The sequence below is a fragment of the Chlorocebus sabaeus genome, chromosome 10 (genome assembly GCF_047675955.1).
Source record: "Chlorocebus sabaeus isolate Y175 chromosome 10, mChlSab1.0.hap1, whole genome shotgun sequence".
Taxonomy (NCBI): Eukaryota; Metazoa; Chordata; class Mammalia; order Primates; family Cercopithecidae; genus Chlorocebus; species Chlorocebus sabaeus.
Window position 1 is genome coordinate 106,550,537 of NC_132913.1, and position 18,388 is coordinate 106,568,924.

Below are 18,388 nucleotides of genomic sequence, written 5' to 3' on the forward strand. Positions count from 1 at the left end.
ACCCGGTGCACATCCCACAGCCTGCCTGTTGGTGTCAAACTGGGGGTGGGGAGTCTAGCCTTTTGAAGAGTCAAATAGGGGGTTTTAAGTTGGAAACACTGTTAAAAGCGACAATATGAAGTTGCAAAGGGATAGGTCAATATGCAGAGAAGGGTAGCTAAAATGGTGACATCAACAGAATACCGAGGAACCCTGACTGACCATGTTAAAGAGGGGCCGCAAATATCTCAGTAACGAGGGCTTGCTATGAATGCCAAAATGATGCAAAGCCACCGGAACTGCTAAATAATTACTTGCTTCTATATTACACATTTAAAAGAACAGAGAATATGTAGAAACAACTAGGAACGTGAACATGTGTTATGTGTTTTTATACGACATTCGGGAAAGCTGAATGAATTAGGATCCCTTCTGTCAAAACAAGTAAAGGCAAGTGTGTTAAAGGCAAACAAAAAACATCACCACCACAACACCAAACTATATGATTTGACTGTAATAGATTCTACAAATCCAATAAAGGTAGAAATGAAAAGATGAGAAATAAAAAGGCTTAAAAATTCTCATCCAAATTCTATTAATACAATAGGTACCATTTTATTGGTACTTATATTCCTGAATATGGGAGTTATTAGATATTATTGTACTACTTGTTCTACTTGCATTATCTAATTTAAACTCAAAACAGCCAAAGGAGTTATTACTGTCCACATTTTACAAATGAAGATATTGAAGTTCAGAGAAGATGAACAACTTGCTAGTGGCTGAAAAGCAGGGATTGAAGCCTATGACTCTGGCCCAGCCCCAGTTTTCGCCTAGGCAGGTGCATTGTCCCTCTGTGCAGGACTAATCCGCCCAACACCACCGGGTTTGGGGCTGAAGTAGCTCTTCACAGACTTACTCACACTCTCTGGATCAGTTTTATAAACACAAATTCAGGATTGAGACTCAAGAGAGTGCTTAATCTAAGCGCTTGAAAGGAAACTGAGGCCCACAGAAAGAAATTTAGGATTGCTCCACTAGGAGTGGAGTGGTGCCTGCAATGTGGAAACAAAATGGATCGCCTCCTTTCCTCCCCTTTGCCCGCACCTTCTCCCCACCCCGCGTGTTCTTTCTTGCATTGGCATTCAGATTCTGTTTCCTAGTCAAAGATGAATGTTGCTTCTTTTCCCTGAAAGCTTTCCAAGAGCTTTAACTTGTATTTTCCAGGGCTCAAGAACTATCTCTGCGATATTCTCCATCTCCTTTCCCTCCTGCCCCACTACCTCAGATTTCTGGAGCAGGGTCAGTAACTCTCACAAACCAGACAAACAGGGGCTCTCTGTTTTTATGGAGCTGCATGAAAGAAAATTCCATAGGCTTCTGCGGTCACCTATCCCAGTGTTTAATAATATTCTTCTAGAGAAGTTTCGCCTTAAATTTAGTCTTTCTCCCTCCCTCTCTAATGCAAATTCAACTCATTCCTCTTTTTCTGGCCTTGGGGTTTAGGGCCATTATCCTGCTGATTATCCTTCATGCATTGTCTTGAAGAGTTGTTAAATTACTTTCAATCTTCTTTTCTCCAAGTAAGAGACAATTTCTTTAAGTTCTCTCAGAGGTTCTAATTTATAATCATTTATTAGTTTTTCCATTCTTCCTCTCATTTCTCCTCTCTCAGACTGTGATTCTAACCTATTAAATGCAAATCTGGTAAAGATCTGATCCATGTCAAATAAGTTCTTATGCTGTAAGTGCTGCCATAGCTTGCCATCAGGTGTGCCTCTGCAGCAGAGCCACCTCGTTGGTTGAGATTGGGCTTCACTAAGACCAGACCCTCCTCTGCCATGCTAACTTAGGAGCAGTGATAAGGGTGTATGCTGGAGAAGCAGAGGGAGACCAGTGTATCAAGTTTTTTCTCTCTGCCAGGTGCTTTACACAATTAGTAAAATCTCCACAAGAATCCTCTGTGCATGACATTATTCTCCTTTTACAAATCTATAACTCCAAGATCTAGTCGCCAAGTAACTTGCCTGGGGTCCCAGAGCTAAAAGTTGAACGCAGAGCTTTTTCACTCCAAAGCTATACTCTTTTCTCAGGACATAATGGTGCTCCAAGATCTGAATCTCAAATTTGGGTCAACATTAGTCCAACCTCCTTCAACGGAGGAAGGGCGGAGACTGGGAGCACCATAAAGTGACCTGGAACACTTTAAATCCAACCTGGGGCCTCAGTACCCGGGTCATTTCTTGGTTGCCTATGTTCTCAGCTGTTCAGTAGGTGTAGGGTGGCTTTTAAACTGGGCTAGTAGTTCCTTAGACCTATCAAACAAGACCTGGTTCTTTTTCTGATCATTGCCAGCCTCTGCCAGCAGTATTAAAATTGGACAGGGGCAGAGTATGCCACTCTGGAAGCTCCAATGGCCTACAGCCTGGGACATGTGACCTCATTATCAGGAGAGAGATGCAGTGATCGAGCCTCACTGGGCTCGACCCTCCTGAGCCTGCTGGTAAAATCACTTTCTTCTCTCACCTTTAGATCTCTTCTATCCTTCAATCAGTTCTATTTTGAAGATAACAAATTATCCATTGCTTTGGATAATACAATTAATTTTTTGTTTAGAAAAGTGAAAGTTAAAAAAAATTAGAAATGGAGGGAAATACATAATAGAACATAATTAAAATATCTACTTAGTAGACTACCATGTTAGCATTTTTAGTTAATCTTACTTTAACACTATATAGTACAAATACATTGTAATTATAGTATATACATGATATTCTATAGCATATCTTTACATTCATGTACATACTGCATAGGTCCGCACTTCTATAGTCAACTAGTATTTTTTCTCCTAATCCTGCCACTCGACTGGATCAATCCAGCTCTAAATCCAAGGGTGGTAAGCCACAACCAGACAACTTTCAGGAATGCAGTTAGTCCAACACCCCCCAGTGACCCAGTGCACAGCAACCCTGGCTCAGTAGAAACAGTGGACGTGGAAGTGGCAGACCCGTGCCTGAACACCATCTTTGCTACCTTCTACCTGTGTGACCTTAGACATGTTTCTGAACTTCCATTTCTCATCTATAAAATGAAAATAATACCATATACCTCATAGAGTTGTTGAAAGGGTTAACAAATATAAGCTTTAAAGTACAAATGTTACTTATAATTCACTTTTATCCTCTGCTGGGTTCACTTAGGAATAGCAGCAGTTTTCTGATTCCTATTACTCATCTAGGGGGAATACATAAGGAGGCTCATGTGTGGTGCCCCAAGACAGCAGTGGTGATTAGGAGCCCCTACCTCTTTCTATTAGTGAATATCTACCTTGATGCTATTGTATAACAGGCCCATAAGAACACAGAATGCAAACAGAAAAGTAGAAGATACAGTTGTCCTTGAGGAATTTACTATTTAACCTTAAAGATAAATCATGAAAATAAAAGACAATTACAAAGCCACAAATGCTACTCACAAATGAATACAGAATAATGCATTATAAACTAGATAGGCTAATAGATTAGATGAATTTGGTCTAGGAGAATATGGAAATAAGAAGTGATTAGCCTGGGGTTAGACCTCTTGGATAAAATCAGTTCTGAAGGAGGGAAGGGAATGACTGAAAAGAATGAAGAGGATATTCAGGAAAGGGGAGTGGTACAAGCAAAGATGATGGCCTAGTAATGAAGGGCCAAGTTAGATGATCTAAGAAAGAGAGGAAACCCTAGTATCATCTCACAAAACCTTCACAAAAACCTTATGAAGTTCACACTATTATCTTAATTTTACAAATGCAGAAACTCAGGTTCATAGCTTGTCCAATAGGGAGCTGGAGTTGGAATCCAGGCCCCTGTTGACTCCATGATAACAGTTTCTTGGTGAGTGATTCCCAGAGCAAGCATGCTGGGTTGTCCACCTCTGTTCAAGTCAACCATTTTCCTTCCTAAATTGAAGTAACTGTTTTTCCTCCTTCTAGAACTGTTACCTTCTTCTTGGGCTTTTAACACCTTATACTTTATTTGACCACTTCCCCAACAGGATGGTGTCACTCTGACTTCTACTGTTGATTTTTTGAAAAGGTAAGCAACTCCTTACCTTTTCAAAATTACCTTACCAAAAGGTAAGCAAATTTGGCCCCATGTGCAGAAATAAAAGCATACCTTTCAAGCCTCTGATCAGTCCAGGTCACATTTGGAGATCCAACTAGAGCCACTCAAAACTAACAATGCTTTGAAAGCTGGCTGTTGATTAGAAATGGGAATGTCAAGTTACCTTTGCTCAAACAATAAACTCATTACGAGGTACTTCAGAGAGAGTCAGGCATTAAAGACCTTGCTTTGATGACTTTGAAAAGCTAGGAAAAGGCAGAATTAGTTACAGAGTGTTTTTCCCTCAAATCAGAGACCAAAGATTGTGGGAAACTCTTATCGTATAGAAAGACATTTACAGAAAAAAAGACAGACATCTTTTTTATCTAGGGTTGGGCTCAGTGGCTCACACCTGTAATCCCAGCACTTTGGGAGGCCAAAGCCAGTGGATCACTCGAGGCAAGAGCTCAAGACCAGCCTGGCCAACATGGCGGAACTCCTTCTCTACTACAAATACAAAATTTAACTGGGTGTGGTGGTGCGCGCCTATAATCCCAGCTATTCAGGTGGCTGAGGCACGAGGATGGCTTGAACCCCGGAGGCAGAGGTTGTAGTGAGCCAAGATTGCACCACTGTACTCCAGCTTGGGCGACAGAGCAAGACCCTGTCTCAAAAAAAAAAAAAAAAAAAAAGAAAAGAAAAGAAGAAGAAGAAGAAAAACAACATACATACATATATCTCTGTACATAGATTGTAACACATTGACTAACTAATGAGTTTTTTTTTTTTTTCTGAGCCACCATGCCTAACCTTTATTTCTACTCCAGTCTCTATTTGAGAAGAAATGAGTTGCTTAATAGAAAATCTTAGAAAACACTAGTTCAGTTAATGTTCAATAACACTCAAGTGATTCCCTGGCACACCTATCAGCTTTCTGTAACTGGGTTGTACTAGTCTACCCACAGTCTCTTACCCGGTCCCTCTGGGTAGAGATGCTACCCTAAGGATGCTGGGGATCTGTAGCCAAAGAAAGCAAGAAAGGATACAGTCAATTACTTTTTAGTAACTTGTACTCTTAGCTTCTGCAAAATGACAAGTTTATTCTATTCTGGTTATAGCTAAAAAAAGGGTATTTAACTCTCACTCTTATCCTACAACAGAGTGCCCCAAACAAAACAGACTTCATTTATATCCACAAATTTCTAAAACCACCCAAGATACTGCTGGTGTGAACAGGGGTGTCTCATGTGTGTGATAATCTTTCTTCATTTATTCACTCAACAAAAAAAAAATTTTTTGAGAACCTACTAAGTGCCAGACACCATTCTAGGTGCTTGAAATGTGACAGAACAAAAAAACAAAACAAAACAAAATTCCTGTCCCCATGGAACTTTATTCTAGTAAACAGGAGTTGGGGAGACAGACAATTTAAAATGAACATAAGAACAAATAACTGGCCGAGAGCCATGGCTCATGCCTGTAATCCCAGCACTTTGGGAGGCCAAGGTGGGCAAATCAACTGAGGTCAGGAGTTCGAGACCAGCATGGCCAGCATGGTGAAACCCTGTCTCTACTAAAAATACAGAAATTAGCCAGGCATGGTGGTATCCACCTGTAATCCCAGCTATTCAAATGGCTGAGGCACCAGAATTGCTTGAACCAGGGGGACAGAGGTTGCAGTGAGCCAAGATTGCACCACTCCATTCCAACCTGGGTGACAGAGCAAGACTCTGTCTCTAAACAAATAAATAAATAAACAGGCTGGGTGCAGTGGCTCACACCTGTAATCCCAGCACTTTGGGAGGCCAAGGTGGGTAGATCACCTGAGGTCAGGAGTTTAAGACCAGCCTAGCAAATATGGTGAAACCCCATCTCTACTAAAAATACAAACATTAGCCGGGCATGGTGGTGCGTGCCTGTAATCCCAGCTACTAGGGAGGCTGAGGCAGAAGAATCACTTTAACTCAGGAGGGACGTTTCAGTAAGCCAAGATGACGCCATTGCACTCCAGCCTGGGCAACAGGGTGAGACTTCATCTCAAAAAATAAAATAAAATAAAATAAAATAAAATAAAATAAAATAAAAAATAAAATAAATAGTTGCACTTCAGTTTACAATGAACCCACTAAACCCACTGTAAGTTGACAATATCCTAAGTTGAAAATGCATTTAATATACCTAACCTATCAAATGTCATATCCTAGCCTACCTTAAACATGCTCAGAACACTCATATTAGCCTACAGTTGGCCAACATCATCTAACACAAAACCTGTTTTATAATCCAGTGTTGAATATCTAATGTAATTTACTGAATACTATACTGAAAGTGAAAAACAGAATGACTGTATGGGCACTCAAAGTACAGCTTTTACTGAATACAGATGGCTTTTGCACTATTATCAAGTCAAAAAATTGTAAGTTGAATCATCGTACATTGGGGACCATCTGTAATAATAATAATGTGTTAGAAAGGAATAAGAAAGGACTATGGGCAAAACACCACATTCCAAGCACCTAAAACAGGGTGAAAGGATTGGGGTGCAGCCAGCTTGTGGCAGGAGGGGGATGCAAGGTCAGAAGGCAGATTCCTCCGTTAAGTAGAGTGGTTAATGTTGGTCTCATTGAGAAGGTGCGATTTGAGCAAGGACCTGAAAGAGGAGAAGGTTTTCACCAACCAGGTACCTAGGGGAAGAGCATTTTAGGCAGACAGAACCATGGCATGTCATGGAAATAGCAAGGAGACCATTGTGACTACAGAAAATAAAGCTAGGCGGGAGAGTCGCAGGAGAGGAGGATGGAGTGAGTAAGCTTAACTTTCTACTTTCTGATCACGAGGGTGTTTTTCAAACTTTTTGTAAAGCTCAGAGTGAAGATAATTTACCCTTTAAAGAGATTTACGTATTGACATGTAAATATAGACACAACATAATTAAGTAAAAGTAGGTAACAAAACAGTATTTACATACAGGATTCTTTTAAACTTTAAAAGAGAGAGAGAGAGAGAGAGAGAGAGAGAGAGAGAGAGAGAGAGAGAGAAAGAGAAACCCTCTCATGGTTCTCACTTTCTCCTTCGTACACTTAAAAAAATTTTTTTTTCTTTTGAGACAGAGTCTCGCTCTGTCACCAGGCTGAAGTGCAGTGGCGCGATCTCAGCTCACTCCAACCTTCTCTTCCTGGGTTCAAGTGATTCTTCTGCCTCAGCCTCCAGAGTAGCTGGGACACAGGCGTGCACCACCATGCCCAGCTAATTTTTGTAATTTTAGTAGAGACGGGGTTTCACCATGTTGGCCAGGATGGTCTCCATCTCTTGACCTCATGATCCGTCAGCCTCAGCCTCCCAAAGTGCTGGGATGACACGTGCAAGTCACCTCACCTGGCTCCCACACTTGAAAAATTTGAGAGGAATGCTGGGTGTAGAGGCACTCACCTATTGTCCCAGCTACTCAGGAAGTTGAGGTAAGGAGATTGTTTGAGCCCAGAAGTTTGAGACCAGACTGGGGAACTCAGTGAGACCCCATGGGGGAAAAAATTTAAAAAATGAAACAATTTGGGGGAAAGAATCTATCCTTTAAATATCAACTTCAGGCTGGGCCTAATGGCTTTCCTTGAACCCAGGAAGTTGAGGCTGCAGTAAGCCATGATTGTGCCACTGCATTATAGCCTGGGAGAATGAGTGAGACATCTTAAAAATTAATAAAGGAAAATTTTAAAAATAAAGGGGAAATTTAACACAGTGATATTTTCAGCAAAAGGCAGAGAAGACTCCTCACTAGGACACCCAGCTTGTGAGGCAGCTGACTTCGAGCTTGTACTTGGCTGTCATGTACCTGGGACGTACCAGGCACAAGTCACAGCCACACTGTTTTTGGAGGGGTCACCAGTCAACAAGATGAAGTACAGGGAGGCCCCAGTTCCCATACTATGGACTAGTGAACGGTCAAACTGTGTGTGCATTTTTAGAGTTTGACAAATGAAAATAGCAGAACTGTGTCAAATGAAACTATTTAATCTGTTCATATAGGGTAGGGGTGGAGCAACAGCAGAGAACACTTCAGGGTTTCTCACCTAGGGTGCTCTATGATGACTCAGGGACTGGCCTGGCTCCTTTGGGTCATTGATCAAAGCCATTTTGAAGCAGGGACTGCTTAGTAGGAGCTGAGCTTTCCACCAGAAAGACAACTTAGGAAATAGTTCCTGGCTGTGAGAACCTAAGAGGTATCCAGAAGGATGGGAATCTCAGAGATAATGGCAGTCATCAAATGGAACTGAAGCAGGTAGAGAAAGTGGTTTCAAAAGGATCTAAAGATGATGGAAAACATTTCAATGGTTAAGCCACTTAGATAACTAATAGGAAGAATTCAGTGGGAAGAAAGATCCCCACTGGAAGCTCTAGAAAATGGGCTATATTGCTGACCAGGAAGGGAGATACAGGAAGCCTATAAAGTTGGCTTAAACCTCATGTTGGTTAAACATCATGGTATTCACAGACTCGAACTGCAAATGAGAAGATCCAGTGGGAAAACATTCCAGATCACTAAGGGAACGGCACAGGCTTGTAGGAAATGTATTGGGAATTAGATAGAGAAACCCACATTCAACAAGAAACAGGAATCCTTAAACACGCATTAACTCAAATTATATACTTACTGACTGCATTGAGTGCTTATTCACTATCACCACCAACAGGGGCATTATGCTTCTTGCTGAATGGCCACAAAAACATACTGCCTGTGTTCAATAAGCCCACAATCTGCCGCAGCCTCCTGAGTACCTGGGACTACAGGCGCACATCACCACACTAATTTTTTTTTTTTTTGAGATGGAGTCTTGCTCTGTCGCCCAGGGTGGAGTGCAGTGGTGCGATCTCAGTTCACTGCAGCCTCTGCCTCCCAGGTTCCAGCGATTCTCCTGCCTCAGACTCCCAAGTAGGCTAGCTGGGATTACAGGTGCGCGCCACCACATCCAGCTAATTTTTGTATTTTTAGTAGAGATGGGGTTTCACCATGTTGGCCAGGCTGGTCTCGAATTCCTGACCTCAGGTGATCCACCCACTTCAGCTTCCCAAAGTGCTGGGATTACAGGTGTGAGCCACTGCACCCGGCCCACCACACTAATTTTAAAAATGTTTTGCAAAGACAGGGTTTTGCCATGTTGCCTAGGTCTCAAACTCTTAGCCTCAAGCAATCCTCCCGCCTCAGCCTCCTAAAGTGCTGGGATTACAGGTGTAAGCCATGGAGCCCAGTCTCAAATTTCCCCTTTAGTACAATCCAGACACTCAATCTTTTCTTTTTTTCTTAATTCAAAATACCATTGTACAGCTTATCCTTCTGAAATGATCTATTCCCTTTGTCTTGCCATTCTAATTATGTAAATTTTCCTGCCAGATGTAATTCACACCTATGAAAGAGGGCAACACAACGGACACTACTACTACCAGAAAACCACTCAAGTTGGGCCATCAGTATCACCTTCAAATGTCATCACACTGTTATTAGTATTGCTGTCATATATGAAACAAAACCTAATTACCAGCTTTGCCTTCCGCAACTAGTGCCTCCTCATTCCTCCCACGTGACAGGACACCCTGAAATCCCCCCTAGGCAACAATGCTAAATGAAATTGGCAGTCTTTCCTTCTCGTGTGGCATCAGGCTTTTTCTGTCTTGAGTAAGGGCTGTCTTTATCATGCATGATTCCCAACAGTACTGCTCTTGACTCCTGAGTGGAGACCCACACCCTATGGAGCTTCTCTACTAGCTCCAACCCCTTTCACCACTCCCTGCTCAGCCTTTAAGGCCTGAGGTAGGAGGGAAAAGCCAGGATGAAGTGGCAGTCAAGAGGATCACCCTTCCCCTACTCCATTCTCCCCTCTCCTGTCACCCATTTCTGACTGGCCGTCAATCCTATCAGGGGTCCATAAAGCTGGGAGGACTCTGGCCCGGGAGAGGGGGGTAGGGGTTAGGCAAACAGGCCAGGGAGGCAGTTGGTTGAAATTTAACCACAATATTCTCAGTCTCTATTGTTTTGAGTGAGGCCCAATATTTCCACAGCAGGATTATAGGATCTGATTAACCATGTTAGACAACAATGCCGAGCTGGGATGGGCTTCCCCTTCCAGTTGCCAATATGAAAAAGTAAATACAACACATTTCAGAAGGGACTCCCAGCAGCCCCTGAGCCCTACTCCCCAATTCTAACTCTGCTACTGTTTTGGGCCCCAGAGTAAGGGGAGGGAGGAAGAGTGTGGCACTGCATGCTCCTTTAACTACTGGCCCTTGGCCCAGCAGGACAAGTAATCCTAGCACAATCTTCTCAGGTGAGTCAATGGCTGTGCGCTCCCCACACCCTGGAGCTCTTCCAGTGCTTCTTCCGGGTTCCCCTGGTAGACTGGCCCAGATTCTCAAGAACTCATGAGAGTTGGGTGCCGAGTGGGTGGAAGGGTAGCAAAATCTGTTGGACTCCAAACAGAGAAACTGAGTGGGGTGGGACTTAATAGCTGAGAAGAGTGATGAAGCCTTTACTAGAATACTTGGGTGCTACCTAATGATTTCCTATGTGCTAGGATAGAGAACTGAGAGCCCAGAGCTGAGAGGATACATAAAAGGCCACCACAAAAAAAACTCTCAGAAGATGGGATGAAAGATCAAGAACAGATAGACTTCTAGATCCTCAAATAGAGAAGGATTCCCTATGGTCCCTCTTCCTCACATAAGACAAGCTACCTCATACCCTCCACGCACTGGATATTCCACTCATGGTGAGGTCTTCTGAGGCCTTGGCCAAGAACACAAGGAAAAAACACAGAGCAATGAGCTGCCCTGGACAAGAGTACCCTGTAGCAGCTTCCAGGGCGTCACTGCAGCTGGGAACCCCCCTCCTACAAAGTGTGGGCTTCCTTCTCTTCCTGCATTCCCCTCTGTATCTAAGAGCCTAGCGTAATCCATTACAATTTTGCTAGCCCATACATTTATGCATGTTAGTAACAGAGATGAGGAACCAAGGTTCTTGAGCTCTGAGTTTGGTAGCTTCCTTGCAGTATGTCACTTATTCCTTTCAAACAGATTTTTCTTCAAGAAAAATTAGAAGACAGAAACTATTTCACAGCAGAGTTTAGAAAAACATATTCTGATTGTATCAAAACCTAGTTAACGTAAAATTATATTATTTAATGGTATAATACCCCTGCAGTGATATTTTCTGAGTTAAGGTTAACACTGACCCTGTTCTCAAAGAGTATAATCTAATGAAAGGATGAAAACAGAAAAGTGCACAAGAAATGTGTCTATTAACACAGTCTACATTAATAGCATAAGCAGAACAGACAAAGTGAGCTTACCGTATCATGAGGAAGGGCTATTAAGAGAATTTAGGCTTACCCTATACTCTTTGGAGTGAATTTGTGTAGTTTTGTAAGTTGGAGAAAATGAGAGACAGAATAAATGGAGAGAGGAAAATGCTCCTGGTGACAATGTAAGGAATGAAACTAGGAGGAGCAGCACAGCCTTTTCCATTCCCCACTCCTCCCGCCAGCTTTGTACAGAGTATACAAGGGGCCCCTGCTTATCTCCCAACAGATGTGGGCTAAGGAGGAGGTAAGGGCTTGGGAAAATGGGAGGTCTAAGTGAAAAGGAAGGAAAGAAAAGGGAGTCCAAATGTACTGCTGGATAAAAACAAGCAGCAGTAGGGCTGAGTATCAAGAAATGTGAGCATCTCTCCTTCCCCCAGTGCTCACTGGGTGCGCTGCACCAGGCCTGTGGAAGGATTTTGTTCTCAACAGGCTAGACTCTTTCCAGTTCAGAGCACAGGAGCAGGGATCTCACTCTTTGCCACCTTACACCATAGGAATTAGCTCCACAGGAGTCAGGGAAAGATGGAGACTAGAAGTTTTCTTTTTGCCTTCTCAATAACTTTACTATCCCTTGGAAATTCTCCTTGATCTGGGAGACTGGCTGCCTGGTGACAAGAGAAGAGAATGACCCTAGTGATATCTTTCAGGACTCAGCCTGAGCTCTGCTTTTAAGGGTTGCTGGGGAAATCCCCATTGAGGCATGAGAAAAGGAGGTGCTATCCAGCTGGAGTGGAAAGGGATGAGGCTTTCTCTCCAAGCAAAGAGCATGCCTGTTCTAGCTAACTACGGGGGACCAGCCGGCAAGGCCAAGTAGGCCTTGCAACCTAGGTGGCGCTATTTCTCTACTTTTTAGGTCGAGTTCCTGCAGGAACTTCCTCGAGGTCCCAAGTCCTGCTCCTGGTTTGCTGGCTTGCTCGTGTAAACCACCTTATATTATTTTTTTTTCTAAAAATACTCCAAAGCAATTGAAAGAGTCCCTTCTCCCACCAGCCAGCTCTGGCCCCAGCCCCAGCCCCGGGGAGCGGGCGGGTAGGCGGGGAGGTGGGCCACTGCTTTATTAAACACAGGGAAAACTAATATTTACGGAATAAAATTTATGGAGCAGCCACGAGAATTCGACCCTTTTATGTGCATGTAGAGTGGGGGTTGGGCCAGGCTGGGGGCCTCAGGGAGGGGCCCAAGCCAGGGGGCAGGGCTGGAATACAGCCTGGCTAGGCCAATTTGTCAAAGCAGGGATTTCCCTGGAGTTGCCTCAGGATGAATGATGCTCAACCACTGCCCCTAGTTTTTGGGGGTAAGGGCTTCAGGGCAAGAATGCCTATGGCAGGGCCTCTCGTAGCAATGTTTCTCTAAGGACGTATTTAAGCAATACCCCCATGGAGACAGCAACCTTTGGGGATGATGGGGGCAGTGGATGGAAGGTTACTAGCTATACTCTTACTTAACCTTTTTAGAAGGTCACACATTCTTTTTGAGAACATCAACATTTTGCTCTTAAGATTTTACCTACAATTTTGAGGGATTCACAGGCCTCTGGCCCCGCTGTGATGAAAAATGTCTTGAGTCTGTGCTCTTAAAGAGTACAGGGAATGCCCAGGGTGAAGAACCTGTATTTTCTCCAAGCTTGCTTGGGAAGCCTTTCCATTTCCCATGTGCCTTGTAGATAATGAAATCTGACTATCTAAATTATGCTGAAAAGAAACAAAAGATCGGCTCGGTGTGGTGGCTCACACCTGTAATCCCAGCACTTTGGGAGGCCGAGGCAGGTAGATCACCTGAGGTCAGGAGTTCAAGACCAGCCTGACCAACATGGTGAAACTCCGTGTCTACTAAAAATACAAAACTTAGCTGGGCTTGGTGGTGGGTGTCTAATCCCAGTTACTCGGGAGGCTGAGGCAGGAGAATCGCTTGAACACAGGAGGTGGAGGTTGCAGTGAGCCAAAATCGTGCCATTGTACTCCAGCCTGGGCAACAAGAGCAAGACTCCATTTCAAAAAAAAAAAAGAAAGAAAGAAACGAAAGGGCAAAGTAAGCCAGCTGATAGGCTGTTTTTATTTAGTTCCCAATTCACTTTGATGACAGTCACTACCACATAGTATACTCTAGGGTCCTCTGGTCTGGGGGTAAAGTTATCAGCAGTGACTGGGAAGGAGCCTTGGTGGAGCTCTCAGACTCTGCTAGCAGGAAAAAGCATGAGGGTAAGTCCTGGAGTCCTCAAGAGCTCCTTCCTTGAAGAGCCCCAGGGGAGTAGAACATCCTATTGAAAGGAGGCAAGGTCATGGGATACGGACGTTTACAGTGGGAGACTGGAAAGAAGGACCTAATGTCCTTTCTGGAAAATAAATGTTTTCATTAGTGTATATAATAATGCTGCGAAGAACTCAGCTGTCTGGGCTTAAATTCTGGCTGTCACTTATTAGCTGTACGATCTTTGATAAGTCACTTACTCATTCAAGACCCAATTTCTTAGTGGGTTAACAGCATCTTCCTCATATGATGACATGAGGATCAATGTCAGGTGCTCATTAGAGTACCTGGTATACATTAACTGCCCAATAAATGTTAGCTATTTATTATTGTTGTTCTTATTATAATTATTTTATTATTGTTTGATCATCTTCTCTTGAGACTTGACATCAGGACAGAAACACCACTATATATACAAGATATATGAATAAGGAGGCATTTAACCATCACAAGTAAATAAACCAGAAATGGGACAGGCATGGTGGTTCATGCCTGTAAACCCAACACTTTGGGAGGCTAAGGTGGGCAGTGATCTCACTAGAGCTCAGGAGTTCAAGACCTGCCTGGGCAACATGGCAAAGCCTTGTCTCCACACACACAAAAAATACAAAAATTAGCTAGGCATGGTGGTGTGTGCCTTTAGTCCCAGTTACTCAGGAGGATGAGGTGGGAGGATCAATAAACTACCCCGCATGGTAGTTTAACCTGTTGCCTATACTTTGGAAACAAAGAGAAAAATGCATTCAGGTTTGACACAGGAAAACAGCAATCATCTATCTATCTTGTGCCCACCATGAAGAGAGTTCTCAAGATCGAAGTTTCCAAATGGAGGTTTAGCTCTGGCCACTGCAGAGAAGTTTAAGAAGAATCTGAAGGACTGGACTGATGGCTAGACTTCATCCAGAGACAACAATGGGGTGGGACCCAGTGAAGTGAATTGGGTTATGAGTTCCACAGCATAAGTGATCCCAAAAGCAGGGGAGTGTGAGTGCTTCTTATTCCATGCAAAAGACAGAAGTGGGTCTCTGAGGAGTGTCGGGGGCTGGCTGGCTAGAGACTCTAGGGAAAGGTAGACAAGGCTTCCTGAGTGTGTGGTGCTTTCTTGCTGACTTGCCCTATATACCTAAAGTCCATGGTAGAAACCTGAATCTACAGAACCTCCACCAAAAGAGAGGAGAGCATGGGATTCTCAGAGACTGGCTTCCACTTGAATAGGAAGGCCAATTCCCTGTGGGCCTGTCAACATGAACTTCAGTTCTCTTGCCCTTACAGTAGGCCTCTGACTGGGTCACTGTTTTAGAAATATTGCTGCCATGCAAGCTTCTTTCAAGGTGAAGCTTGGAAGCTATTCTCCAAGTCCATCCTCAGCAGCTGAGGCCACAACAGGTTAACTGAAGAGCCCCCTTGGCTTCTTCCTCTTGACCTTTGACAGCTGAGGTCTCTGCAGAGGGCCTGAAGTACCCTAGAAAAAAGGGAACCCAAGTTAGTAGGGGTTTTGAAATAGTTCCACTGAAATTAGGAAAGGAACTTTCTTCCTCTCATGGCTCCTGGTTAGGATGAGACCTTCTTTTTTTTTTTTTCGCCCAGGCTGGAGTACATGGACACAATCATAGTTCACTGCAGCCTTGAACTCCTGGGCTCGAGCAATCCGCCTGCCTCAGCCTCCAAAGTAATTGAGACCACAGGCACATGCCGCCATATCTGGCTAATTTTGTTTTTTGTAAAGACAGGGTTTACTTTGTTGCCCAGGTTGGTCTCAAACTCCTGTCTTCAAGTGATCCTCCTGCCTTGGCCTCCCACAGGTTGTGATAACAAGCGTGAGCCACCATGCCCAGCTAGAAAGAAGAGGCATTCAGGAAGTGTCTGACATAGGTATTTTGAAGTCTATGTCAGGCAGCAAATGTGATATAAGACCCTAAGCAGGAGATGGAGATGTCCCTTTTCCCCCAAGGAACAGCCTTGCTGACTATCACTGGCCATCACTGGCCATCACTGGAAGTGGGATAAGGTGAAAGAGGAGTCGAGGCACATCATTCGTACAAGAACTACAGAGAAGAGACAGCAAGGGAAGATGTGCAAGACCAGGACTCTCCATCTAGACACCTACAATTTGGAGCCTGGTCACAAATACCCCTCAATATTGTTGAGGCAGTGCCAATGAAGTAGCAGTTCCAGGGACCACTGGTTTGGGGGATATAGGTGCCAATTCTCAGAACACCATCCAAGAAGCTGCTCATGACTTACTGTGGACTCCTTCTCAGGCACTGAGAGGGTTGGAGCTGAGGAGACCAGTTGTTCTGGCTGGTTTACACATTGGCTATGAATTCCTTGCGGGGAAGCACTGTTTGAGGTCTGAGGATCTCCTGAAATCAGAAAGATCAAGAGAAGATAGTGGTAAATGCCTTCTTCTTACCAGGAAGACATTAGTATTCACCAAGCATTCTGATAAAGGCCAGGGTTTGGTACAAATATATAAGTAGACAGAAGTAGCCACAAGTCCAACTTCCAGCTGACTTTTAGAAAGCCCTGTTTCTGCTATGAAGATTTCCCCAGACCCACTTTCAGCAGGTAGGATGAGAGTTTCCTTTACTCAAAATAGCCAGCTGTTCTTCTACATATTCCCTGACATGTCTCAGGTATGGAGATTAACTTTTTTTTTTTTTTTAAGAGATGAGGTTTTTGCTATGTTGTCCAGGCTGGTCTCAAACTCCTGGCCTTTCCTACCTTGGCCTCCCAAAGTGCTGGGGTTACTGGTGTGAGCCACTGCGCCCAGCCAGGGAAACTAATCTTTCTCCTGGTTCTTTTGCTAACCCTTCTAAGCACCTAGACCAGAGCCACCCAATCAAACTTTCTGCAGTGATGGAAATGTTCTGTGTCTGCACTAACTTGGTAGCCACCAGCCACATGTGACTACTAATCACGTAAAATGAGGCTGATGCAAAAGAGAAAATACATTTTTAGTATTATTTCATTTTTATTAATTTAAACTTAAATAGTTATATGCGGCTAGAAAACTATCATATTGGACAGCATAAACCTAGATCCTAATTGTATCCTCAGACAGACCAGGTACCTCTGGAGTGCTCACCAGTGCCTTGATGCTTCTGTCCCACTTGGACCTCTTGTTTGGTGACTGCCATATACAGATTCTGCAGATTCATGACAAAGGGCTTTCCATCACCAATGCTGCATGCCTCTGGCAGTTTCTGTAAGAGAGAGGAGATACTGTCATTGGTTACACTGTACTGCTGGAGAAGTGATCTAATACCCCACATGCAGAACTGGCATCAACCCCAAATGAATTAATATAAAGCAGTTAGATCCAATAGGGGGCGTCCATATCCAAGCCTGGTGGCACCAATATAAAGATTTCTCGGGACATCTCCTCTGAAGGGCAACTCCAAATGTGTATCTTATTTCCCCTAATCCTTAGGTCTATTATGTTTTCCCATGAATACCCTATAGATTTCTAGGCTCTTTTTCCAAAGGGATGATTTCCTAGAGGGCTACTTTAGGAAATTATTTCTCCTAAATTTTCCCTGAGCTGAACAAATTACTATTTTCATTAAATTCATTCCTAAACTAGAGAAACATGATAAAAGTCAGGATAAAGAAGAGAGAGCAAAATGGTAATGACAGACTGAAACACAAGAAAAAATTATGGAGTTGTGATGTTCAGGCAGAGGAGACAGAAAAAACAAAGCTGACAAAACTTTTGAGGCCCCCTGCCATTTTCCATTCCCCACTGCTGTCCCACACTCCTTTACTCTATCACCCACATGCTCACAGTGGGCTGAGATTCCTCCAAGGGGGTGAAAACTGTTCTTGAGGGGTAAAAAAAATTTACTCTTTTAAAGCATAAAGCGTGCACACACATACACACACACACACACAGCGTACATAGATTTTTTGGTATATCTGTGGCATTAAAATTTCCTCAGAGGGAGTGATTAGGCAAAAAATGTCTTAAAAGGTTCCTCAGGGAAGTGATAATTTTTAAAAGGCTGAGAAACACTGTTATGATTACATTATATTTATCCGTTTCCTTCACTACAGAATGAACTGTGGACTTATATCCAGAGCAAAATGATTTGCCTAGTTGTAGTTTCATACACTTGGCTGAACTGGGTTGAGGGAATGGCTGAAGACTGAACAAAGTGCAATAAAAATGAGATGAAAGAGTAGGGTATCTAGTGGTCCCAAACCTGGCTGCACTTCGGAATCTTGGAAAGGGCCCAGAACTATTTCACCTGTTCCTAGGCGTGCAAATCACCATGGTTCCCAGCCAAGTTAGCAGGTCCCCAAGAGCAGCCATGCCAGCAGCTCACATGGGAACCAACCCAAGAATCCTGGATTGGCCCATATCGTGGGTCAAGGGCACCTTTTTGTGCTATAAGGGCATTCATTTCTGAAAGCCCCTCGTGGGAGAAAGACAGAAAAGAGAAAGTGTGAGAAACAGGAAAGCAGGTGCTGAACCAGTCAGGATAGCTGAAAACCTTGTTGATTACCAGGAAATGTCACATACATTTCTACTCCAACCCTATCCCCATAAAGACTATATCAGGCCTGGACTTTCACTGGAAACCACAGGCAATGAATCAGTGCCCCGAGTCCAAACTTTGCCTCTAGCCAGTAATCACACTAGAAGTCTAACAGCCCTCTGGCAGCATTCCCTGAGGAATGAACTGAAACAGGGAAGGTAAACTATCAGGCCACACCACCTCT

The 18,388-nt window shown here is 43.6% G+C and overlaps 1 protein-coding gene across 2 annotated transcripts in view; it reads right to left on the reverse strand.

Moving 5' to 3' along the window:
* Positions 1 to 279: 279 nt before the first annotated feature.
* Positions 280 to 18,388, reverse strand: part of NHEJ1 (non-homologous end joining factor 1) — a 101,774-nt gene continuing 83,665 nt past the window's right edge. For both annotated transcript variants that reach the window (XM_007966334.3, XM_007966335.3), the window contains exons 6-8: positions 16,752 to 16,869; positions 15,908 to 16,026; positions 280 to 15,125 (exon numbers count right to left, since the gene is read on the reverse strand). In XM_007966334.3, the coding sequence (XP_007964525.1) occupies positions 15,051 to 15,125; positions 15,908 to 16,026; positions 16,752 to 16,869 (312 nt within the window). In that variant the 3' untranslated portion in view covers positions 280 to 15,050. The remainder of the gene's footprint in view (positions 15,126 to 15,907; positions 16,027 to 16,751; positions 16,870 to 18,388) is intronic.